Genomic DNA, 24,390 nt, shown 5'->3' on the forward strand with positions numbered 1-24,390 from the left:
CAAGGCGGCTGTCTGAGAATGGGTGGGCAGAACTAAGAAGAAGAAAAATTGTGACGGCACAGCATCTATGGGAGCTTACTAGTCAGTTAAGGTTGCAGCCAAAGTATCACCAGTTCAAGACGACTTTTGAGACATGCTATGCTTAGCAGTATGGGGCACAATGAGGACGTCTGGCCATAACCCGGCTGGCAGCTGTGGCTTCACGGAACCGGTGGATCGTGTAGTAGTACTACTATCCGTATTCACCAGAGGAGAATTAGCAGGAGGAGGAGGTGGGATGAGATGGAGGTCCGCACTTTGGAGACAATGATTGGCGAGTGTCTAAGACGGGCACAGCCCAGAAGACGGCAAGCCTTTCACACGACCATCTCCGAGACCGAGAGACACACACACCAAGAACGACTTATCGGGATTCTGATGACGCATTTCCATCTGTCATGTACCGCATCAGGGCAATTGGGGCGCTGCCATAGGTGGGATTGGGGCTCGGCGGGCACGCAGACAAACCAAAAAGAACAAGGACCGGATGCGCAGAAAGTGGCGTCGACGCCAGACAGGGATATTGCGATCTGCCTAGTTTTTTGTTCTGGGGCATCGGCGTGGGATCGCTGATTGGGCCGCGGGGCCATCGGGATTTGGTGCAGCTGGAGGGACCCCCAGAATCGATTTGATGTTTTTTGATGTCGTTGGATTTTCCATGTGAAGTTGTGATGTGTTTGCTGGTGTTTTGCTGGAGGTGAGAAGCATTATCAAAGGTACGGCGTAGGTACGGACAGCCAGTGTACATACGTCACGTCACGGGCCGAAGAGCTACCGACAGAGCGTACATGCTGTGACCACCGCCTTCTTTTCTTTCTCTCTCCGTCATTTTCCATCAAGAATCAAACAACTCTCTCCGATTCCTCCCGAACTCTTACACATTACCACTTCTACAAATTACCAGAGAAAAAAGGGACGCAGCGTGGGATGCCGTGTCTCTACCGGGTCTTCCAATCTCGCTTGCATCGCATGACTGCTTGACAATCAGCCCATTTTCCATCTTCCCTCAAACTTCACCTTGGCTCAGCAGGCAGAAGCCGTCAATCCCCCACGCCACCCCCAGAGACGACAACGACGACACCACCTACCCAGGACAACAAGCTAGTACTGCGAGTACACGAACATGTAAGAAGCCCACCTACACTACACCAGAGAAACAGTTTGATGGCTGATTTTGGCTGGAATGGTCAGAGTTTAGGGTCGGTTTCTGGCCCGGCTAGCAGGACGCGGACTGCGGCTCGACGTGCGGGGAAGCTTCGCATCTCATGCACAGACAGAGTGGCGGCAGGGATTGCCGGGACAGCCAATATTTGCTGCTGCAGCTGCAGCTGCATGCCCTTTCGACCACATGCAGTAATATTTGGCTGCGTCCAGACCTTCTCTTGCCGGGTCTAGTCTGCCCGCGTTCGACTCATATCGAGTGCATCCTTTTCCGTCTCAGCCGGCATATCCTTGGCTGGTGTCTCTTGTTGCTCACGCATCGCAGGTGGTAGATGGGTCATCACGCCGAACAAGCAACTTTGGCCTCGGCCATGACTGAGTGCGCAATGCGTTACAAAGCAACCTTGGTATCAAGTACAGTGCCTTGAGTGCCTTGAATCTAGGTACTTGAGAGCAGAAGGAACTGGAGGCAAGATCCAAAACACCTAGCAGGATGCTAGGGATCGACGACTTGGCAGCAGCCGTGACGGATGCTCGCAACCAAGTCCAGCTGTGCTCGTTCAAGTGTGTCTCGTTTCGACCGAAAAGGCTGGCTGGATGCCCAACGGGGCTGTGGTTGTGGCGAACCGCCCTCCAGCGCCATGCGACCCTGCAGACTTCGCCTGTCCGTCGAGATTGTTCGGAATGCCAGCCTGCTTGGCTGCCGTCGGGCTGGACCGGGGTACGTACCCCGTCCATTCCAGGCCGCGGGGCAATCCGGGGAAGCGGTCCAGCTTCTCCCTCCTGTTGTCCATCGACGTCACTGAAGCCGCCTGCTTGGCTGCCTTGGTCGTGATGCTTCCAAGGGGTAGGACCTTTGACAGCTGTGCTCCCTGAGTGGCAAGCTGGCAAATGACAAGCGCTCGTACATGGCACGTAGCCATCTTGCCATCGCAGCTCAGATAATACATCCGAGTACGCGGGCGATGATACCAGGCAGTTATTGCATGGCAACATGTTTGCGGTGGAGGTCCAGGTAGCTGCACATCATTACCATGTTACGAATTAAGCCCTGGTCATAAGCTGCTTCTTGGCTTCGATGGTGGCGGACTGGCGCGCACATCCTGCTGCTGCTGCTGCAGGTCAAAGAAAGCTTGGGCGAGCTCTTTCTGCTGCGAAGCCAACTTGTTTGAATGCATGCGGCAGTAATCGTCGCTGTGCTACAAGTGGTGCTCCATCTACCACAATATTGCAGGAGTCCATGTCCAAGATCATCGCATATCGTTACAAAAGCACCTCTCAAACGGAGATCACCAAAGCAGATCCCGATCGAGGCATTGCTTTGTCGTATTCTGCTGTTGCCATCGAATAAGCAGCGTTGAGCGACCTTGGCGACATCCCTGGTGAACAGATGCAGAGTCCGCCTTCAAGATCTGCCGTCTGGGGTCTCCTCGTTCTGCGCTGGCTGGCTTACGCGGGCTCGAATGCTACATCGAAGCGCCTCTCGATCAGTTTGGATGTCGGCTTCGGAGCGAGACAGCCTTAAACCCGAGCCCGTGGTACACATAGAAGGGTGTCGAGTCGCGTATGTCTCCCGGAGCCAGATCGGAGAGAGATCATCTTCCTTTTTGATCACGGAACCATGCGAGGACCTATGCTCGTCTTGCACACCGATTTAATTGGCTGGTCCTGTCCGAACGGACTCAGAGGCACCAGTGACATTTGGTAAGTAAGAATTGAAAACTCAAGTCGGCATTGTGTGATTACATTACTTGATATCATTAGCGATATATATCTGGTCCTCCATCGATAATCTTTATTACACCGGCGTGACTGCTGCCCCTTGAACCATCGTCTTCAACTTTCCCACGTCTACCCCGTGCAGGACACGCGCATTCACTGGATGAGCTGCGCCGCCTCTCCAATATGCTCGGCATGAGTCTTCACTCGGTGCCAGTACCTTGTCACCAAGGGGCTGAATTCTGGTGCCAACACCGCAAGTGCGGCAGAATGTTTTACTCGCAAGACCGTCCGCGAACGTATAGCTGCCAATATCGTCTTCGGATCCCGAGAGGACCGTGTTTTCAGGCTTCGGAAATAGCCAGACATATGCGTTCTGCATTGTTGTGCTTAGAATGGTGGAAGAGCGACGAAGCCAACTGATGGTGGAGGACGCAACTTACCCTCTGACAGATACGACAATTGCAGACAACAACTTCCTCTTGATCCAACTCATTCGGAGGTTTGCTTGAGAGGGCCACGGTTACGGCACCGCAGTGGCAGCTCCCAGTGTATAGCCGGCTACTCTCAAGATCACGCGGGATGTCCCCTTTGTGCTCTGGAGGCTGATACGGGGCGCCAACTTTGGAGTTGAAGATGCTGGGCGCGGTTACTTCCGGATACTCTTATACGCCTTGTTGTCTTACTTACTATTTCCGTTCCAAGAGGTCCACGTCAATATCTTGCAAGGCTCGGGCCTAACCGCCTCTCGTGAGCAACGGTATCATAACGAAGAGACACGCTGCTGAGAACTCACGTTCAGCACTAATCTCATGTGCGGAGGGCCGTTTGGCATTCTCGACAACATGCTCGTTGCGCATATCGGACAGAACTGCACCAAGTCAACAGCCACCCTCACCTTATATCCTCCAATCCTTTTCTCGATCACACTTTGCATACCTTGTGAATCTTGCTCCCCGGTCCGAAGGTGTAAGACTTGAGGTTTTCTTCTTCATTTCCATGGACGACTCTGAAGTTGGCCTCCTCGCTTGTCGGGACGTATAGGTTACCCGTGCGGCTACAGAGGCTGCAATCGCATTCTACGACGGTTCTCAGCTCGGGAAGGTCGATTTCGTAGATGAAGGCGCCGCAGTGGCAGGACCCGCGGTATGTGCGCCGACTCGGCTGGCTCTGGGTTGGTGTCATGATGGAATTGAATGAGGTGAAATGACCGGCTGAGTTGCGGATGGAGAATGCTGGTGTGTAGTATATGATGAGGTACAGGAGTGAAATCGCTTCTCTTCTATATAGATTCGCATCACCTGCTGCTCTGCGCTCTCAATCCCTTCCCCCAACAAAGCACAATTTGAGATGGACTAGCGTCAGATGGCATCGGCGTCCCCCTGACTACAGCAGACCGGGAATCTTAAAATCAAGGTGACGGCCGGTGGGCCAAGAAAGACGGCCGGGGACGGATAGGCCTCCAAGTGGAGATGGAAGTCGGACTAGAGTTGCTGTCGATACCGGCGAGGGTCCGGTATAAGGCGAAGCTGACGTCGTTCGTTGGGGTTCCCAGGAGGGCTGATGTAGCAGGCTGGAGAGAAGATAATGCATAGTGGTGTATCTGGCTGATTGTAAGCTTGGAGCCTTGAATGATAGACCGCGGAACTATCGTAAGTCTAATTCTGCATAAGACTGTAACGTCTAAATCATTGGGTTTGTTCTCACCACCACGTCTTGATATCGCTAGCCCAGACACACAACACCACCCCTCTGTACCAAAGTGAGATATATAGGTATGCAATATCACAACAACGAAACGGTCGAGCCAAAGCCAGCAAAACAAGAACTAGAAAACCAGGCATATCTCTTTTTCCTTGCACATTCCTATTCCATCGGACAAAGGTTTTGTTGACTCAACAGGTAAAAGAGATGAGACTTGTGTCGGTTCCACTTTAATGTTCAGTAATCATTTATGTGTTGAAGTTGGGATTCTGTTGAGGTGGGAGGCCGACGCTTGGACCTGTTCTTTGAGAGGAGAGAAGAGTGACGGATATGACTTGGTGTGAGTTTGGAAGCTTGAAGGAGAGATTTTCATTTTTTTTTCTTTTCTTTTTATTGTGGCTATGTGTTTCGATTTGGTCTGTTTGTGCTTGTTTGGCTTTGTGACTAGCTTGATAACTTGATACGTCTGTGTGAAGTATAGGCAGTTTATAGGTAAGAGTTCCAAGTTGCACGATCTCAATCATGCTATTTTGCTGTGGTGCGTGAGGCTACGAGGTCCTCAGTATAAATCCATCTTCCATTGACCATCGTTGCTGTGGAATTCAAAGGCTGCTTTTCGAGGTTCGTTTACGAGTAAGATCTGATCTGGCGACATTCCCATACCCGATCCGTAATTCAGAACATATTGGCAAGCTGTGAGGCCTCTGCTACATGCCTTGTGGAAGCTCACACCGAATGCCGAGAGCTGCAGGGACGTGACGAGGCAGGTATAATTTGCATTTGGGTTGTTGAACGCCGTCACTGCCTCGTCACGCTCGGCCTGACCATGCCGCGACATGTAATGTAGCGTGCTTAAACCAGCTGCGACTAAGAGTGCGTTAGGATTCTGTGTATGTATATGTTAGTGCCTCGTAGTCGACGGCGGCTTCTAGGAATGGTCGTTATGCGTAGGGGCACATGCGGACTTCTCGGAAAGACCGTTGGCCAACGATCGTTCCTAGAGGGCGCCGGAGAGGGAAAATGCAGCAAAGAAAAGACTTACTGTGAGGTCAAGGGGTTATTCGCGTAGATCAAGAACCTTTCGCCTTTCTCTTTCGCATCCAACGCCTCTCGAAGGACGTAGATTATTTTGGCGAGTTATACGCCGTGTATGCAATATGATGAGGCGCGGAGTTCATGAATCTCACGCGACTGTCTTCCCGGGTATTGTAAAAATACCATTCGAGACCGCCCGTCAGGTCGACGAGGGAGATCTGATTAATCTCCTTTGTCCCTGCTGCCGGATAGAGAAGAGATCTCGTGTGTTTCTTTACTTCTCCTGTACATACCTAGTTTCTCAAGGTCAGTACATTGATACAGCTTAACAGTAGGAAAGGTACACACACGCAGTGGGTTGCGAACCATCAACATGGCCCGGGATTGTGATACGTCGTGAGCTCAGCGGGGCGTTGTGTGAAGTGTGGTGTCTGTACTTCCAATATAGCTGCGGCTCAGAGGAGGTATATCTTGGCTGGATGTGACGGCAGACACCGGACGATCAGGTCCAGACAAGCCTCGTTGTGTAAAAACATATTCCGTGGTGCGAATGGATAACACAGCAGGCGATCCTTGATGACTTGATCGTTAAAGCGGTGCAGGATGTATCCCCATCAACGAAGTTCGAGTGATTGGCTTGCTAATTTGTTCTGACAGTCCGCGTGAGACGAGCATATGCAATGGAGGCGATGCCAGAATCCGCGCTGTGTTGCTTTTCCATGTTCCGAGGCATCAGATTGAGTGGCGGCAGATTGCATCGATCATATCGAGTACTGCGACCTGTTTCGCGTCAGTACGAGTTGCCAACGACACCATTATGAACTTACTGGGAGCACGACATCGGCATGCATTGAGAGAGCGCCCATCTCTCACATCGACAGCGCGGGGATACGTCATCAGGTACTCAAAAGTATCCCTTGCATGGAATCGTGTTCCTACAACAATCAGTACCATATCGCAGCGACATCTCCTCCAAACAACAAACAAAAACATGTGAACTTACAGAGCGCCAGATTGAGGAGAGATGTCGGGGATTGAGTTCTGTATCTACTATTTTCCAACTGGGTAAGGATCGTTCGAATCCCATTTGACCCAGGTCGAGGTAGTAGTCCTCTATGTCTTGATCATACAATGGTGATGGTGATAAGGGTCTGAGTCGTAGAATGACCGCTGAATCTGTTGGCTGGAAGGCTTCGTTGTAGAAGCAGACCTGCTGGTGCTTCGGCGGCTTTGTGGCCGATGTCTCTTCACGAAAAGGGAGGAGAGAGCGTGAGAGGACCTGTCTGTAAAGGGGGCAATTTGTAGGCAGGTTGGCTTTTGGAGACATTCGTAATCTGTCTCTGCATATCCTATCTGCTGTTTTGTTCCAAGCAACTAGGATGTGATTTTGCGTAGTTTCTCCTGGGGCCACATGGGTTGGCTCTTCGGGTTGCTGATCTGAGGGCGAAAGAAGGGCTCGAGGTCAGAAAGAGAAGGGGTCGGGAGAGGAGATGCTCACTTACGTGTTCTGTTCAACCGCTTTTGCGGAACTTATCGAGGGCGTTGGCTCCTCAGACAGTCTGTGCCCGACATTCAGTAGTTCGATCAGTAGTAGAGCCATAGGCGACGTCTTCGATGACGGATACGGGCTCTCGCGGTAAGGGAAGATGTTAAACGATCATCTTGCTGTCAATGTTGTATGATGATGCAAGTTCCTGTTATCCTTGCGTTTCTTCTTCATCATGTGTATCTGTGTGCAAGGCGTGGTTAAGGAGAAAGAGGGCAAAGGACAGTGCCGGCCAAACGAGGGCATGGGGGGTCTTTATGTCTTCCTTGACGCTCTTGATGCCAACCTTCTTTTGTTGAGACAGGAAATGACGACACGTAATAGAAAAGTCGGTCAACGGGTGACTACATTAATGATGATCCGTGATGCTTGTCATGTCCGTGGCCGTCAGACATGAAGCTTATCGCCTTGTGGCTCTCTCTCACAGTGACATAAGTCAATCTCCGTCTACAGCACCCATCTTTGCATTCTATCGAAGTTTTTCTTATTCTGAAGTCCCTAAACTGCAACAATCGAAGAACTTTTAGAAGAAATATCTCTCTGTCCCCTCTTATTGATGTTGCTGCTCGACGAAGGCCGTCGGTCTAAGCCATCACAAGGGCTTACATACAGGTAGGCAACCGGCAGATCTGGAGAGCAGCTGGCCGTGATATGCCGGCAAGTGGAGCAACAGAATCAAATCCTGGCCGGTTGAGTCAATGCATCAGGAAAAACTGCATGAATCTGGTAGGTGCGTACTGTGAAGCCTAGCTGGTTTACATTGATGAAGTTGATAGAAGAGGTAGGCTTCGTTTATCTGAGGCATTAGGGTGGACATGGACTGTGTGTGGCTGCAGCTAGCCCTGGCCTCCGTGGCTGTGTAAGGCACCTTCACCAGGCAGATCTCAAATCGATCCAATTCTGTGCCAGACAGCTGCAGCTTCAGCCAACCAACTGCCTCAATTGGCTCAATAGCTCGACTTGTCAATGCCAAAGTGTCCCCTCAGCCTCCAATGCGGGAACCGAGATTTCATCTTTCAGCCAGATCGGCCCCTTGCTAGCGCTGCTGCACCTCCTCCGTTGTTGTCCTCTTTCGGCATCTGCCTATTGATCCTACGGCAGGGCCTGCCGAGGAGATGGACGGTGAGCACAAGATTGATCAGATTGATGCCTTGAGAGATGTGACGATGAAATCGACATTGACCAGCGGTCTAGTCGAGTCCTGGGCCCAGGCCGGTGACTGCCTGAAGTCGACGGCGGCTGAATCATTGGCCGCGTCTTACAAGCATCCAAGCATCCAAGCCAAGGTGCCGAAGTGGAGGCTCTCCAGCCCAAGAGTCGCTGCGGCTGAAGGGCATGGACTGGTCCCGAGCAAGGTGAATTGGCCAATGGTCAAGGCAACGGCATCTGTATTGCATATAAGTACCGTGGATGAGTTTCTCAGGCGAGCATGACTGGAACTCTCTGTACTTGTACACCTAGAGACCTCAGCTCAAGCTCGCAGCCATGACCAACCTCAACAAGCAGCATCAGGCCATCGGCGTTCCGGTCGTCCAAACCCAGCTAGAGCAACTCTCCATCGACGAGGACAGGCCCAACCAAGCGGCAACGGATCCGCCTCCCTACGATGCTCCGTCCATCCCCGTCGACCTTCAACTCCATCACATCCCCTCCAAAGACGCTCTCCTCGTCAAGATCCAGCCTCCCAAGGAGCCCCCCAAGCCAATCAGCCATGTGGCCTGCGACATCGTCCTGGTGATTGACGTCTCCGGAAGCATGTGCGCCGCGGCCCCCGTGCCCGGCGAAGGAGGCGAAGAAACCGGCCTGTCCGTCCTGGACCTGACCAAGCACGCCGCCTTCACAATCATCGAAACCATGGACGAGAGAGACCGTCTGGGCATCGTGACATTCGAGACCGAGTCCAAGCTGGTGCAGTGGCTCGAGCCCATGACAGACAGCAACAAGGAGCAGGCCCGCGAGAGGGTCAAGGCCCTACAGCCACTGGGCTCGACCAACCTCTGGCACGGCATGCTGGACGCAATCAAGCTCTTTACCAGAGAGCAGGGCCGCAGCCATCGGGTGCCGGCCATGATGGTGCTGACGGACGGAGAGCCGAACCACATGTGCCCGCCCCAGGGGTACATCCCGAAGCTGAGGGCCATGCCGCCGCTGCCGGCCACGATCCACACGTTTGGCTTCGGCTACACTCTCCGATCCGGGCTGCTCAAGTCCATCGCTGAGTTTAGTGGCGGCAATTACGCCTTCATTCCGGACGCGGGCATGATTGGGACCGTCTTTGTTCACGCCGTGGCCAACCTGCAGGCCACGTTTGCAACCAATGCTTCGTTGACCCTCCGATATGCGGCCCCGATCAAGATCGAGCAGACAACTGGTGATGCTGTCGACAAGGAGGCGCCGGTTGAACTCGGCCATCGGCAGAAGAAGCTGACGATACCCTTGGGGAACATTCAGTACGGACAGTCACGCGACCTTTGGCTTCGGTTCAGGGGCACGGCACCAGAAGAGCAGGCGTCAGACTCTGTCATGCTCGAGGCCACTCTCACCTTTCAGGAGGCGGAGAGGCCGTCATCAGCATCCGTCTCAGCACGCCTCGGCGGAAGCGATACATCCTCTGAGCTGGTGACTCTCTCCGCCGCCGAGGCAGCCTACCACGAGTCGCGAGCCCTCGTCCTCAGCTTCATCTCGACCTTGTTCCCTCTCGCATCCGACGGAGAATACAAGTCGCTGGCATTAGCAAACCAACAAATCAAGAAGCGGCAAGAGCTGTCTCAACTCATCGAATCCCTACCCAGCGGCGACTTCACCGACGATTTGAACAAGTCGCTGCTGGAGGACCTCAGCGGAGAGCATCCCAAGGGCCAGATCAGCCTCGCCCTGTCGACGCCGCACTTCTTCACCAAATGGGGCCGGCACTTTCTGCCGTCGTACGCAAACGCCCTCAGCCGCCAGATCTGCAACTCGTTCAAGGACTCGGCGCCGCTCCAGTTCGGCTCCCAGAGCCCGCTCTTCATCGCCTGCCGCGACCGCCTGGACACCGCCTTTGACAGCATCCCGGCCCCTGAGCCGTCCAGGGTCGTCTTGAGCCACCACAGCAACAGCAGAAGCGGCACCACAACCTCTCCCGTTCCGCCTCCGTCCATGGCCAGATACCGCAACTCTTCGGGCGTGTGCTTCGCCGGCTCGACCGCCGTGGAACTGGCCTCGGGCAGAGTCACGGAAATCCGAAAGCTCAAGCACGGCTCCCGCGTGCGCACCCCTCTGGGGCCGAGGAAGGTGGCCATGGTGCTCAAGACAAATGTGGCGAGCGAGGCGCTGTGCCGCATCGGCTCGCTGCTCGTCACGCCGTGGCATCCCGTCTCCATGGATGCTGGCAAGAGCTGGGACTTTCCGGCCAACATGTCGGGTCACAACAACGCGGTGGTGCTCTACACCGGATGCATATACTCGGTCCTGCTGCAGCCTGACAGGAGGCCGGACGCCCATGCCATTCGCGTTGGCCATGATGCTTGGGGCGTCACGCTGGGACACGGCGTCACGCGAGGCACCGACGCCCGAGCCCACGAGTTCTTTGGCCACTATGCGAGGGTGAGATGTGGATTGATGAAGCTGGAGAGTGCGGGCAGGAGAGGCGTCGTCAAGGGACGAGGTATCGAGCGAGATGCCACGACGGGGCTCGTCAGGGGCTTCAGGCAGACCAGAGACATGAAGGCAGCAGCACCTATCTAGTGTTTAGAAACAGTCTATTGACACGGGGTTATGGATTATAAAAGTACATGACGATAGCTACATACGAGACATCACATCTTGTTTCTGGGCATATCTACTCCCGCACAAACACGCCCGCCATGCCCATGCCCGTCCCAACACACATGCTCACAACACCAACCTGCCCGCCCTCCCTCTTCAGCCCATGCATCAACGTGCTCGCCATCCTCGCCCCCGTCGCCCCCAGCGGGTGTCCCAGCGCGATCGCGCCGCCATCAGGATTCACCTTGCCCCTCTCCCACGCCTCCATGAGCCCCAGCTCGCGCAGGCAGTACACCACCTGGCTCGCAAACGCCTCGTTAATCTCCCACCGGTCCACGTCCTCCTTGCGCAGCCCCAGCCGCGCCAGCAGCCGCGGGATCACAACTGCCGGCCCGACGCCCATCTCGTCCGGCGCGCAGCCCGCCGTCGCCGCGGCCACAAACTTGCCCATGACGCGGTGGCCCAGGCCCAGCTCCGCCGCCGTGCTCCGGCGCATCAGCAGCGTCGCCGCCGCCCCGTCCGAGACCTGGCTCGAGTTGCCCGCCGTGCTCGTCCCGTCCTCCGCAAACGCCGGCTTCAGGCGCGCCAGCGACTCCGCCGTCACGCCGTCCCGGATGCCGTCGTCCCGCGCCACCGTCACCTCGCGCGCCTCGCCCACGGCATGCCCCTGCTTGTCCACGTCCTGGAACCTCGTCCGCACGGGAACGACCTGCCCGTCGAACCATCCCGCGTCCCGCGCCCTCGCCGCGCGCACGTGCGACTCCGCCGCCACCCGGTCCTGCACCGCCCTCTCCACGCCGTACCGCTTGGCCACGTTCTCCGCCGTCAGGCCCATCGGCATCACGCAGTCCCTCACATCCTTCTCCGCCGAGTCCCGCAGCGCCGGCCAGACGTTGACGGGGATGGCCTTGCTCCCGTAGTTTTTCGTCATGCTCTCCATGCCCGCCCCGATGCCCGCGTCCGCCATGCCCGTCCTGATCTGCGCCGCCACGAGCGCGATGCTCTGCAGCGACGACGCGCACGCCCGGTTCGCCGTGAACAGGCTCGTGCTCGTCGGGTAGCCCGCGTGGTTCAGCGCCATGCGCGCCGCCTTGGAGCCGCCCAGCTCCGAGAGCACCACGCCCACGCCCACGTCGTCGACCAGCGCCGGGTCCAGCTCCGGCACGGCGGCGCGCGTCGCCGCGAGCACTACCGACAGGAGCTCTTCCGGGTAGGCATCCTTCAGCTGGCCCTTGTAGGCGCGGCAGATGGGCGTGCGGAGGGAGCTGAGGATGACGGTGTCGGAGGGGGATTTGGTGAGGATGGCGGCGAGGCCTTTGGACATGGTGGCTGTGCTGTGCTGTGCTGTGCTGTGTTGGTGTAGATGGTTTTGCTGATGAGTTTGGGAAGTTCTGTGATGAAAGTTGATGAGAAGCTACAAAAGACAACGGGTAAAAAAAATGAAAGCTCATATAAAAAGATATGACAAGGGCAAAGTTCACACAGAATCAACTCTTAAATCCCATCCGATTTTGCCATCGGCTTTTCATTTATCAAGGCATTTACACACGTTCGACTTACATCTCCCCGGCTCCTCCCCCCGCCGCTAAACAAAAAACCCACCTCCCCGTATCCGCCGCCTGGCAATTGCTGTCGGCAATGGGGCTGCTAGTATTCGTCCTCCAGGCTCAATCAATCCCTCAGCGTTTGCCTGCGGGGAAACCGGCCGGAAGTGAGAGCCGGCAAAGACGCCGCTTCCGCCCCCCGTTGCCGGCAAAGGTCTTATCCCCCTTTCTCATCATGCGCGGCTTCCACTGGTATCATGTAACCAACATGTGTGCCGAAATGCCTCTTTGTCTTTACTGTCTGATCGCCTGCTGCTAATAAGGCTTACCATCTTGGTTCCCTCATACTCCGTATATACTTTTTCACAACCGCTCCAGACACTGATATGCCCGACAACACCGTGCTGTTATGTATACCGTGACCCCTTAGCCGATCGATCCCGTGCCGACCATTTCCGCCCCGCCTCCATTCTGTCTGACCGCTTCAAAACAACTTAAACCTCCCAAACATTCAAGCCAAATTAACAAATGGTGTGTCATCATTCATCAGAAAAGAACAAAAACCTCGAGATAAACCGCATGGCACACTCAAACACACAATCTCAACACCGTCCAGCCGTGACTGTGCAACAAGGGAAAAAAAATAGAAAATCATGTCAAAGACATCGCTTCAGCCTCAACCTGTCCGAACCGAGTTCAACTCAAAAACCGGTTCTCTACTCTTTTCGAATCAGAACCCTGTTCAATGTCCGTACTGAATCCCCAGCCCAACACGACGATTTTCCGACGCGCTCCCACCGGCCCTCAATTTCTTCTGCGGGCTCTCGCCATCATCGGCTCCGGCTTCACCGTCAACGGCCAGCTTCCGCTTCTCAGCCCCGGTTGCCGTTCTGCCGCCGGCAAACAGCTTGGCGTGCATGGCTGCCGATTTCTCGGCCGGCCCCGCGGTGCCGTCCCGGACCGATGATGGCGCCGCCCTGTGCCCCTGTCCCGGGTGCCGACGCAGCAGCTCAGCCGCCGCCTGACTCGCCTGACTGTCCTGAAGTTGATCGTCGTCTTCTTGTGAGCTGACCAACTCCCCAGCAGGTGCCTCTCGTGATGATAGCGACTGTACTGCCTTTACTGATTCCAGCGCCTGCCGGGCAAGCTCCTCGGTGTCCTCCACCGAGATGGTGCTCTCGCGTCTCCTTCGCCGCGATGACCTCTGAGAAGGCGGCGTTGACGGCACAAATCGTCGCTGCGAATAGCGAGATCTGGGCTCCGTCTGCGCAACCAGGTTCACCGACGGCAGCAGCCCGCCACTGTCGCTGCGTAATCTGCTCGACGGAGTGGTGGGGAGCGAGGACATGGATTGGGCATTGCGTTGGTGCCGTCTGACCAGCCGAGAGGCAGGTCGGGCCATGACCATGGGCGTTGACGGCGCGCTGTTGTTGCTGTTGGCTGCCGCCGCCGCCATCGCGTTGTTGTTGTCCTGCGTTTGGCTCTGGCTCATGGCTTCCAGCAGGGCCGAGAGCCCGTGCTCTCTTCCGTCGGTGTCATCCCGGTGCAGGGCGCGGGATGTCCCCATATGATGATGCTGTTGTTGCTGGTGGTGATGATGGTGTTGCTGCGGCTGCTGCGGCTGCGATGTCGACGCCATTGCTGCCTTGGGCGTCAGGGCGCCGTGAAAGATACCGCCCGGACTGCACAGCATGTGAAAGTGCTCGCGATTCTCCCGGATGCGGTTCAGCAGCATCTCGCGCTCCTCGACCAGCGTCATGGTTTCCTCCATCTTCTGCTGGATCACCTTCTTGGCCAGCTTGAACTTGTGGCTGAGCGCCTCCTTCTCCTCCAGCGCCGATTCGTACCACATCTTCATCTGCAGGTACTTGTTCTGCAGCGACTCGGACGCGGTGCTGAGCTCCCGTTTCGCCTGCCGGGAATGCTCCGCCATCCGCAATGCGTCCACTTCGCGGCGAACCATGTCGTGCTCGACCGCGGCGCGCTTGGACTCCTCGTCCGCCTGCAGACTCAGGAGGTTATACTGCAGCTTGTGGTGCGCCGCCTCCATCTTGAGCTTCTGGTTCTCGGCAATACACGTCTGCAGCATGGCGCGCAGCTCGTCCGCCGACGCCTCAAGCACCTGGTGCGGCGCGGGCGGCGTGTAGTCGGACTCCAGGTCTCGCTCCCGCAGCGTGTTCAGTATGGTGGCCGGCGGCGAGAAGAGGGTCGACTGCTGCGAGTTGGAGTAGGTGCGTCTTGAGGCGCCGTTGCCGGCCGCGACCTGCGTGGACGGCGGTGGCGTCAGCGACGACGGGATGACGGTGATGGCCGGCCGGTCGTCCACGGCCTCCGTCTTGAAGGATCGGCCCGCGTCCACGGGAGACCCTGGAACCTCTGTGGACGGGAGCGTCGTCTGTGACAGCGAATGGATGCCTGCGTCTTGGGGCGTCGCCGGGTCAAGGCTACCTGGAGCAATGTCCTCGACGCTGCCATTGACGCGAGGAGCGTCCGCCTCGGAGTCAGAGGCCATCGTAGATAGGAGTATGAAGCACGGTATCCGTGATCTGTGTAGAATCGAGGGGAAATCGAGGTTCGAGCGAGTTGGAAGCGTCTTTTAGCCGGAACCCTGTCCCTTCTGGCTTCACCGTCAAAAGCCCAGCAGCTTTACAGACTCCAAGGGAGAGAAGCAGAGAGAGAGATGTGGATCCGAACAGGCACGACTCCGCCCTCAGTCTCCCTCGAAGCGAGCGCCTGAGCAATCAAGAGACACTCTCAAACACGCCTCGTGACTGAAGAACCGCGACCCGCGTGTCGTAACCCGTGAACCGTGAATTGTCGAACCCTGAGCCGAGTCCCGTAGAAAGAGCGACAAGAGCAGATCCGGATTATGTCGGGTCGAATTGGCACGACCTCTACGACCGTCCCAGCGTGCGAACGAACAAGCAGACAATCAATGCGTCTGCCTGGTATTCTGGAGTAGTAGTCTTATCCCATCGATTGAACCGCGTCGTCGCTGTACAGCTGCTGTACAAAGATGCTCGTCGTCTATATCTTCTCCTAGAAGCATCCGTGCCGGTCAGCAGAGAGGTACGGCCAGAGGGAGTCGAGCTGTGGTGGTCGATCGGGGTCGTGCGTCGATGTTGCGTGAATGAGGAAGAAAAAGAGGGTGGTGCAGCTTGTACGAGGTACCTCACCCTACAATGCCTGCCCGCTCATTTCGTGCAGCCGGCAAAGTACAAAGCAAAAGTACCGGGAACGGGAAAAACAAAATCTGGGATTGAACAGGCGCTAGGCCGAGTTCAGGGTCTGGCCCAGGAACCAGCATCTCTTTATGCCTCAAATCATTTCTCATCATCTCCTCTTTTCTCTCATTGACCTCTCACTTGTGTCAATCAATGTTCAATTCCGTGATGCTTGCTTCCTTTTCTTTCCCATCAGCATAAACACACCTACAACCTTCCCTCTGCACCCTCATGCCGCCACAAGCAATGCGCCAATATCCATATCCCCATCTCCACCAAATCACCTACCCTATAACCGACCCAAAAAACCGCCCTAGGTCAACCAAAACACCAAAACTCCCCATATCACCACACACCCTCAACCTCCCCCTCAAACCTCCTCCTCCCCCTCCCTCTCCCTCGGCTGCAGCATCCTGGCCCTCCTCCTCTTAACAATCCACTTCTTCACCACCCTCACCACCTTCCTCACAAGCAGCATCGGCAGAATCACCGGCCACAGCACCATCACCGCAACCCACCACAGCACAACCAGCGCCATGTCCCTCCGCGTCCCCTCCGAGTCGAGGTACCACTCGGGGATCCACCGGCCCGCCTTGCCCCGGCCGTTGATGCACAGGATGCAAATCACCCCGAACAGCAGCCACCCGGCGATCGAGACGGGGATCAGCACGCGCACAATCGCCCGCGGGTCGTACGGCGTTCCCTCGCTCTGGAAGTCGTCCTCGGGGTGGAGGCCGTGTTCCGCGTCGTCCCATGGGTACGGGTACGGGAATGGAACTACTGGTGATGTTGTGTTGACATCGCGGCCGAGTCTCTGGCTGTGCGGCGCTGTTCTCGGGCTGTGTCCGTTGCTGTTGCGCATCGCAAACTTTGTGGGCGATGAAGCCATCGTGACAAATGATATGTGATATGTGATACGTGATCTGTGGCGTATGCGATGTCAGGCTCCCGTCTAAGATACGAGTATGAAAGCCTTCACCTCACGCATGCGGGCGATGGTATTGAATGTTGATATTTGCAGCAAATGGTAGAGCTGTTGATGTGGTTCGAAACGAAGACTATCTACCTTAGGTCATGTACTTGGAAGCCGCCACGGCCAAAGTAAGCTTGGGCGTGTTCATGGACGGACTTTCCTTGCTCATATCATCTCCAAGCATGAGAAATTGTAGCAGTGCCTGCCTTACCTTTCCTGCTTGACACGTTCATTCACATGGTCAAAGAGTTGGATGAATGCCGAATAATGATAGACTGTATACTTCTGTAACTAACTTCTCCCTTGTAGATGCATCCCAGCCCGCAACTTCAGCTGTTCAAAGCTAACAAATATATACATTACTGATTAATCAATACTGCTTGCGCCATCGCGCAAGCCCAGGCGGTATATCTACCTATGCTGCCGTTCCCTAATATCCATACTCCATACATCGTTCTACCATGTCTATGCACACGCAATCCACCAATATGATAATATACAGCTCTGACCCCGATCAGGGGCAGATGAAATAATGTAAATAGTAGAAAAATAAGTATAGACCCCCTGTTGTAGCAGTAGAAACAGCATCGGGTAAGGCGAAGGGTGAAAGCGAACCCCCGAGCTTATGCATACTAGTCCAAGTCGGAATCGTCGTCCTCCCCATTCTCGGCTCTCCATTCTTCCATCTCGGCAGCCGGAACGCGGCCCCGGAGCCATCTCATCGTAGCTGCCGTCCCCTTCTCCAGGACGTTCCACTTGGGCACCTTGAACCGGTTGCCCGCCACCTCGAGCCGCTCGAGCCCGTCCTTGCCGCCCAGCAGACCGAGCCGAGGATCCAGATGAGCAATGTCGTTGCTCGACACATCAACAACTTTGAGGCCCTTGATGGTAGCTGGATCAAGCTCCGTTAGTTGGTTGTTTGACGCAAGCAGTACCTTGAGGCTGGGGAAGCTCTGCTTCAGATCTAGCGGGAGGGCGGTGAGGCGATTGAGCGAGACGTCAATCTTTTCCAGTGCGGGTGCTTTAAGGAATTTTGTCAACGGACCTAGGCTGGTGATGGTATTCGAGCTCAAGTTCAGTTCCGTCAGAACCGGCAGGCTCAGCTCTTCAGTCAGGTAGGCCTCGCCCGAGAGCTTGTTGTGGCCCAGGGACAGGGACGTCAGAGTCTGCGAGAAGAACTGCAGCGACCCGGGGAACGCACTCAGGAGGTTGTGGTGAAGCTGCGCCTGCCGTATTTGATAGCTCCTCGACAGCTCGGCACACATTTCGGGGCTCAGGGAAGACGCTTCGGTGCGGGAACGGTCCAGGAGTCCGCCCGGCTTGACCTGCCAAGTCTCCTTGACTACGGTCTGAGCACGGGATCTGGTGGGCGAATGCGGCGCAGACGTGGGAGGCGTGGCAAAGTCCTCGTCACCCTCCGACCTATCAGTATCCTCGGCGGCAATTGTAGAAACCTTGTCCGGCTGTTGCTTCTTCTCCGCGTCTGGCGGCGTGATAATGGTGGCGATCGGTGCTTGGGAGACGGGCTCCTCGTAGGGAGGAGGGGGCTCCAGTCGCGTCGACAGCGCTTCCTTGATCTCATCCGTCGAGGCCGAAGCAAACTTCTTGTCGCGGAGCGGATTGCCGCTCAGTCGCAGCATCGTGAGGCTGTCCATTCGAGAAATCTCGGGCGGCACGACTCGGATGTCGTTGCTGGAAAAGTCGGCTTGTCGCACTCTTTCGAGGCTGGTAAAGCTCAGGGGAATGCTGGAGATGTTGTTTGCATCTGCTGCAAGGGTAATCAAGCTTGTCCATGAGGTCATATCCGGGAGCTCTTGCAGTCGATTCATCGAGAGGGTGAGGGTGTGGACGACGGGAAGGTTGATGGAGGCGTCGGCAGGCACAAGTCGGGTCAGCCTGTTCACCGAGATGTCAAGCGTTTGGAGCATCGGCAGGGAACCTATCGGCTCCTCAATCAGAGTCCCCGAAAGCTTGTTCTTCTTCAAGTCGAGCTCAGTAAGGGGCAGCTTCGAGAGCCCCTCAAAGGGGAGCGACTCAAAGCTATTTTCGCTCAGGTTGAGGACGCGCAGCCGAGACAGCTTTTCGACGCTGGGCGGTAGGGAGGAGACTTGGTTTCCGTGGATATCAAGCACCTCTAAAGCGCTCAGGTCCGCGAGGCCGGGATACAGGGTTCCAGCGAGGTTGTTCTTGGCCAGTTTGAGGTCGCGGACGGCCGTCATCTGCGAGATGATTTCAAGGCATCCATTTTCTAGACGGTTGGACGACTAAGAAGTGTGAATAAATAACGCCAACCAACATCAGGGCCACGGAGAGACTCACCAGATTGAGTGTGGTCAACTGGGTGAAGCGGCGGAAGCCCATTGGAATGGATACCAGCCGATTGCCGTGCATGTCGAGTGTCTCAAGGCCCCCGAATATATTACCGCGGCCCTCTTCGTCGTTCTCAAGCTCCTCGGGGCTGAGATCAGGGAACGCAGCGTCGTCCAACGATTCTATTTCGTTATCCGCGGCAATCAGCCTGGTCAACTCAACGCTCTCTGCCCAGCTTCCACCGGCTCCAATGGTCTCCAGGTCGTACATTTTGAGGACTTCGCCTGGTATTTCCTTCAATCCTAAGGCTGCAATGTTCAGCTTTCCACTAGTTCTTGCTGCTCCGATACGTTGCTTCAGGACCTGTTGACCGGCGTCCTGGCCCTTGTTCAGGTTGAAGGGGTCATCGAACGCGGCAGCATAATCGAAGCCATTGGTGGATGGGGCTGCCACATCATCAGTCGTCGACGCAGCGCTGGGCGCCTGCTTCATTGCCGCTCTCTTAGCAGCCTTTGCCTTGGCGATCTGATCTCGAAGCGCCGTCGAGGACTTTTGAGTGGGCTGCTCCGGCTCAGCAGCAGATTCCTTCGCCGCTGGGGCAGGTGATGCAATAGTGCCATCCCACGACGAGGAGGAAGCAGCCGGACCATCACCCGCACCAAGGGCCTGCATCGATGTCTTCTTGTTAAGGCCATACACTGATGTCCTCTTCTTCACAGATGTGGCTGCAGGCTTTTGAGCCGGTTTTGGAGCGGGCTTCGTTGGAGTCTTGCCTAGCTTAGTGGGACTAGGACTTCTAACATCCGGCATGGAGGCGGATGGTTTCGAGACGGCTCCGGACGCACGACTTGCTGGGCGCAGTCTGTTGGAGGCAGCAGCTGGCACTCGATCAGAGGTGCCGCTGATGACTGAACGACGCCTCTGGAACAAATCGGCCGATGACATTCTGGGATTCGAGAATCCCATGTCATCAGGCGCTCCGCTTGAAGCCGGGCGAGACGAATGCCCTGCAGAGCCGCCGGAGGTGTAGCTGGAGCCCGGCCTTGAGGTTGAACTTTCGGCACGCGATATAGGCCTTATTGAATCAAAGAAGGAGGACGACTTTTTGCTCAGAGCAGGAGACGAGGGCAGCTGCGAAAGGGTCTCGACTGTACGCTCGGAAAGAGAAGGCCTTGGCGAGGTGATCTGAGGCGTCGTGGCCCTTCCTGGGGAGGAAACTGGAGACTCGTGATTCTCCAATTGATCCAGAACGCCTGCAGAATCGTTCAGATATGAGGTGAGAATGTCGTTGGATGGCTCTGTCGTGTCCGCCTCCTGTTCGAGGGTATCCCTATCGGATTCCGCCGGTTCTGCCCAAGGCTTGTACTGCGCCGCTGGGGCGTTGGTCATGGTGCTCCATCTTCGATTGGACGATGACACGGCCCGTACAGGCTTCGACACTGGAGCGGCAGGCTTAGCAGCGGGAGTGCGAGAGGAGCTGGATCGGAGCTGGGTGTTCGACGTAGAGTTTCGCAGAGCAGGCGCACGTCCGTTGGTAGTGCTGGCGGAGGGTCTCAGCTGTCCACGAGAGGTAGAAGCTCGCAGCTTTGGGTTCTGGATGTCTCTGCTACTGGTAGACGCATCTCCAGCCAGACTATCGCGGGACGGCCTTGGACGGAGCGAGGACGTGGAGCTGGTAGCCGGCGATGGTGGTGCCGGTTGAATGATACCCGAGACAGGGCGAGGCAGCCGAGAAGGGCGCGGGATGCCGCTCACTCGTCTCTGAGAGGTGTCCATCTTGACATGAGTCCCTTGCAGGTGGTGTTTGAGCTGTACTGGAGAAGCGGCCTGTTTGAGCTGGGGTGGGCTTCGGGATGTCGAGCGTCGATGTGATCGGTTCGATCTGTGTGATGGATCAAAGCAAGGGCGAGCTGCAGAGTCGATGACGGCAAGAGGGGCAAAGCTGGCCTGAACTTGTCTTGTCAACTTGGAGATATCACGGCAACAGGTGCCAAGGGTTGGAGATGTAAGGAATGTACTCGTCAACAGAAGACGGAATGAGGCGAAACTTGTCGAAAAGGAGCGACTGGAGAAGATAGACAGGGCGCGTATGAGGAGGAGAAAGAGGGAGAGAGAGAGCACCGACGAGGCAGATCGCAGCTGTCAGAAGCGTGTTGCTGCCAGATTACGTGCATGGCCACACCCATCAATTTGAATCCCGGTCAGGGGAGTGACAAGGAGCTGCCCATCACGTGGGGTTAACCTGAATTGATGTGGTGCTAATTTACGGCGGCTGGAGGCGCTAGAGGCGGGAGGCGAGCCGTGGCCAGCGCTAGAGAGGGCCGGGAAGGGCGCTATAATACGGAGCAAGAGGTGCTAACCTGACCTGAGCCCTGATCCTGAAGTCCACGGGTTGGTGCATGTGGCTTGACGTGTGGCGGACAGGGTACGTGCATCGGTAATTGGTACCCTGACCCCAATGTGCCCTCATTTGGATGCTCTCCACCCTGGCTTTGATTGATGATGGAGATTCGAATAATGAGATGCACGTCACTCGATCCCAGAGAGCAAGGTTCTATTTCTATCCCACAGTTTCACGATAAGGCACAGAGGAGACCCTCGTGGTGGAAACTCCGTTTAAATGTTCAAAACCTACCAGCTCTCTAACCAACCTGTCGCTATGCCCAATTACACGAGACCAAAGACAGAGCACAGCTCCAGATGCCACCAGACCTGCTCCGTTTATAAGCCCACAGCCTCAGCCAGACAGCCAGTCGCTGTCAACCTCGTAATCTCCGTCAGAATCCATCGCGTCGGACAGCTCATACGAGCCGTCGCCTCCTTCCTGCCCTGATGAATCCTGGTACTCGTCCTCGGAAGACGCCCGACTTGCCGATGCGGTCTCTTCGGAGCCGTCTCCATCATCGTCTTGCGTCAAGTCGATAACCACCGGTAGCGGCTGCGGCTGCGGCTGCGGCCGTGGATGATGTCTCCGAGAGGGCCGAATCTGTCTCGGCGGCTCTTTGACCTTTGACACAGACGACCTGCGTGCAACAAGGCGTTGAGTCGTCCGGGCCATGGCCTTTCGAGGTGCCCGACTCTTCCGGCTTTCTCTCATCTCGTCGCTTGAACCCACGTCCCTGTTGCCTCCTGGCTTCACTGCTGCTGGCTTGCCACCCCATTCGACCAGAAGCTTGGACACCTTGTCTCGGATAGCTCTCCTGGCCGCCTCCCGGTCCCGGGTCTCCTTGGTGAGCTTATCGTAGTCCGTGTGGCAGTGCCGAACGTGCGCCTGGACCGCGAGATGTGCCTTCTTGTCCGAGTCGAGCGTTCCCGTACGGCCAACCCGGCCGCTGCGCTTTCTGAGGGTGCGCTTGAGGATCGTCGTCAGATCCTGCTTTGGAATCTTGGGGAAGCTCTTCAGAATGGCCGCCGCAAACGCATCCTGAGTGGCGGCGTCACGCCTCTCCACGGCCCCTCGTCTCCTCTCGCGGCTTGCCTTTTCTTCGGAAAAGACCTGGTGAATGATCCATTTGGGTGCCCTGAGCCCCTGTTGTTTGCCGCGGCTTGAGACGATGTATAATGTCTTTCTGGCCTCGTGCGTTTTTCGGCGGCAGAGCGCCGTCATGAACGGATTGCCCTTTTTGAGGAATCCGTAGCCCTTGGGCATTGGTGTGTCTGGGGAGATGGTTGACTCGCGATTCATCCTCTCAGAAGGCTGGGCTCTGCGTACAACGTTACGGGAGAAGGGATGTGGGAAGCCTGGAACGACGCTTCATTTATCGCAACGGGCGTTGCAATGACCATGGCGGCGGACAAAGAATGCGCGCATCTGTTCCTGTTCTTTGATCCTGGAATTCTTGCATCGGCCGCAATTGATTTGATGACTGGAGGAGATTTCAGTGAATGGAACGAAATGGATTGAGTGAGTACATGCACTAACAATGGCGATGTTTTAGCGCTGCAAGCCACCCGCCTCAGGGCAAGCCACTCAGGTACAAAGTTGAAGTATTACCTCGATTCACCATGCCTTCGGCTTGCTCATCAACCACGATGTTGGACTACAAGCTAAATTGAGTCAAGTCGTCTAAGAAACCGTTACGTCCAAGCTCCCAGCAGAAAACGCGCCGGTAAACATGTCTGGATGCCCCTGTCGCTGCCCTTTCTCCAACATCTCGACAGTAACATCCTCCTTCTGCCTGCTCCAGACCATATCCCACTTGCCCTTGAGAACAACAGATGCCTTCTTCTCCAGCTGCGATGTGATAAAATCTCTGAGGACAATCTCCGCAGAGTGACTCTTGCCAGGTTCAACCTGAATCAGTGACTCAGGCTTGGGAGGCCATTCCCTGCGCAGCTGAATCCGGGGCAAGTCAAGAGGCTGTGCCGCGCCATCAGGCGTGATGGTCAGCAGGCCGATTGTTGGCGCGGCCGTATCCAACGGCGAGTTGTATAGCAGGATAGTGACGGGATATTCATTGTCGTTGAAGACAGTGCTGGTGATGGTGAGAGGAGAGGACTCGGTCTGCTCAATCGTCACGCGGAGACGGTCGATTGGACTCGATTTGCTGCCGAGGCCCTCCATTGAGGCAGCCGGCCAGAGAAAGAATGTAGCAAACGTAATGAACAGGCTCAGTCCCAGAATATAGCGGATACTCGGGCTGTGTGCGAAGCTCATTTGAAGCTGTCGGGGGGGATATTGAAGGTGTTGTAGTTCTGCACTATCGAGGCGTGCTCCTCAGAGAACAAGCCTATGATCTTGATGAATGGAAGCTGTTGCTTGAATGCGGGGTTTTGAATAAACCAGGTGATTCTAGTCGATTCTACATCGAGCTCTGTATCTGAATGTTGATGATATCAGTCGTCCCTGTTGACTGAGATGCTCCCCTGCTACATATACGTACGCGAGATGTGTGTGACTGCTATTAAACAACGCCTGTCATGGATCACGTGCCGCCGCACCTGACCTAGACTATATAGGTCCTGACACTTGCGCTTATGCTTTAGTAGCTAGCTTAGTTTCTGCATCTTACTTTTATTTATTGCATTTACACTTTATTATTTATTATAACACCTAAGTCTAGTGCTTTAATTATTTATTTTAATTACTATGTTCTTTAATATAGTAGTAATTGCTTAAGCAATACTAATATTTTTATAGATCTTTAATTATAGAAATTTTAGTATAATAGCTTTATTATAATATTAGCCCCTAACTTGCTTAAAATAGATTTATTACTATGCAGTTAGTATGCTTATATATCCCTGCTTAAGATAAGGGTTACCTTAATTAACTTTATTATTTTATAATCTTATAAGGTGTAGAATCCTTAAATTCTATGCTTTATAATAAATAGTAGTCTTTTTTAAAAGTGCTGTTAAGCTATTCTAGCTCTTTTAGTGTTTATG

General features: G+C 55.3%; 7 protein-coding genes across 7 annotated transcripts; 1 reads left to right on the forward strand and 6 right to left on the reverse strand.

Moving 5' to 3' along the window:
- Window positions 1-2,998: 2,998 nt before the first annotated feature.
- BBK36DRAFT_1113095 (hypothetical protein) lies at window positions 2,999-4,104 on the reverse strand (the record flags this gene model as incomplete). The annotated part of the gene is made up of 5 exons (XM_024889870.1): window positions 2,999-3,295; window positions 3,363-3,558; window positions 3,610-3,656; window positions 3,716-3,790; window positions 3,859-4,104. 5 exons carry the CDS (start codon window positions 4,102-4,104, stop codon window positions 2,999-3,001), a joined length of 861 nt encoding a protein of 286 aa, XP_024752488.1.
- A 4,585-nt stretch (window positions 4,105-8,689) lies between these two features.
- Window positions 8,690-10,930, forward strand: BBK36DRAFT_1113300 (hypothetical protein; the record flags this gene model as incomplete). The annotated part of the gene is made up of 1 exon (XM_024889894.1): window positions 8,690-10,930. One exon carries the CDS (start codon window positions 8,690-8,692, stop codon window positions 10,928-10,930), a length of 2,241 nt encoding a protein of 746 aa, XP_024752489.1.
- A 94-nt stretch (window positions 10,931-11,024) lies between these two features.
- BBK36DRAFT_1113124 (thiolase) lies at window positions 11,025-15,007 on the reverse strand (the record flags this gene model as incomplete). The annotated part of the gene is made up of 3 exons (XM_024889872.1): window positions 11,025-12,280; window positions 13,273-14,018; window positions 14,130-15,007. 3 exons carry the CDS (start codon window positions 15,005-15,007, stop codon window positions 11,025-11,027), a joined length of 2,880 nt encoding a protein of 959 aa, XP_024752490.1.
- A 1,172-nt stretch (window positions 15,008-16,179) lies between these two features.
- BBK36DRAFT_1097659 (hypothetical protein) lies at window positions 16,180-16,608 on the reverse strand (the record flags this gene model as incomplete). Its single annotated transcript, XM_024889108.1, has 1 exon — window positions 16,180-16,608. A coding segment is annotated over one exon (429 nt), but the record flags the coding sequence as incomplete, so codon positions are not given.
- Window positions 16,609-17,324: 716 nt separating this feature from the next.
- On the reverse strand, window positions 17,325-20,391 carry BBK36DRAFT_1193435 (L domain-like protein; the record flags this gene model as incomplete). The annotated part of the gene is made up of 4 exons (XM_024896814.1): window positions 17,325-18,125; window positions 18,216-18,956; window positions 19,012-19,668; window positions 19,702-20,391. 4 exons carry the CDS (start codon window positions 20,389-20,391, stop codon window positions 17,325-17,327), a joined length of 2,889 nt encoding a protein of 962 aa, XP_024752492.1.
- A 1,348-nt stretch (window positions 20,392-21,739) lies between these two features.
- BBK36DRAFT_1113928 (hypothetical protein) lies at window positions 21,740-22,687 on the reverse strand (the record flags this gene model as incomplete). The annotated part of the gene is made up of 1 exon (XM_024889963.1): window positions 21,740-22,687. One exon carries the CDS (start codon window positions 22,685-22,687, stop codon window positions 21,740-21,742), a length of 948 nt encoding a protein of 315 aa, XP_024752493.1.
- Window positions 22,688-23,068: 381 nt separating this feature from the next.
- BBK36DRAFT_1193449 (hypothetical protein) lies at window positions 23,069-23,566 on the reverse strand (the record flags this gene model as incomplete). The annotated part of the gene is made up of 1 exon (XM_024896815.1): window positions 23,069-23,566. The coding sequence occupies one exon, from the start codon at window positions 23,564-23,566 to the stop codon at window positions 23,069-23,071; it is 498 nt and encodes a 165-aa protein (XP_024752494.1).
- Window positions 23,567-24,390: the final 824 nt, after the last annotated feature.

This window comes from Trichoderma citrinoviride (genome assembly GCF_003025115.1).
Source record: "Trichoderma citrinoviride strain TUCIM 6016 unplaced genomic scaffold BBK36scaffold_3, whole genome shotgun sequence".
Taxonomy (NCBI): domain Eukaryota; kingdom Fungi; phylum Ascomycota; class Sordariomycetes; order Hypocreales; family Hypocreaceae; genus Trichoderma; species Trichoderma citrinoviride.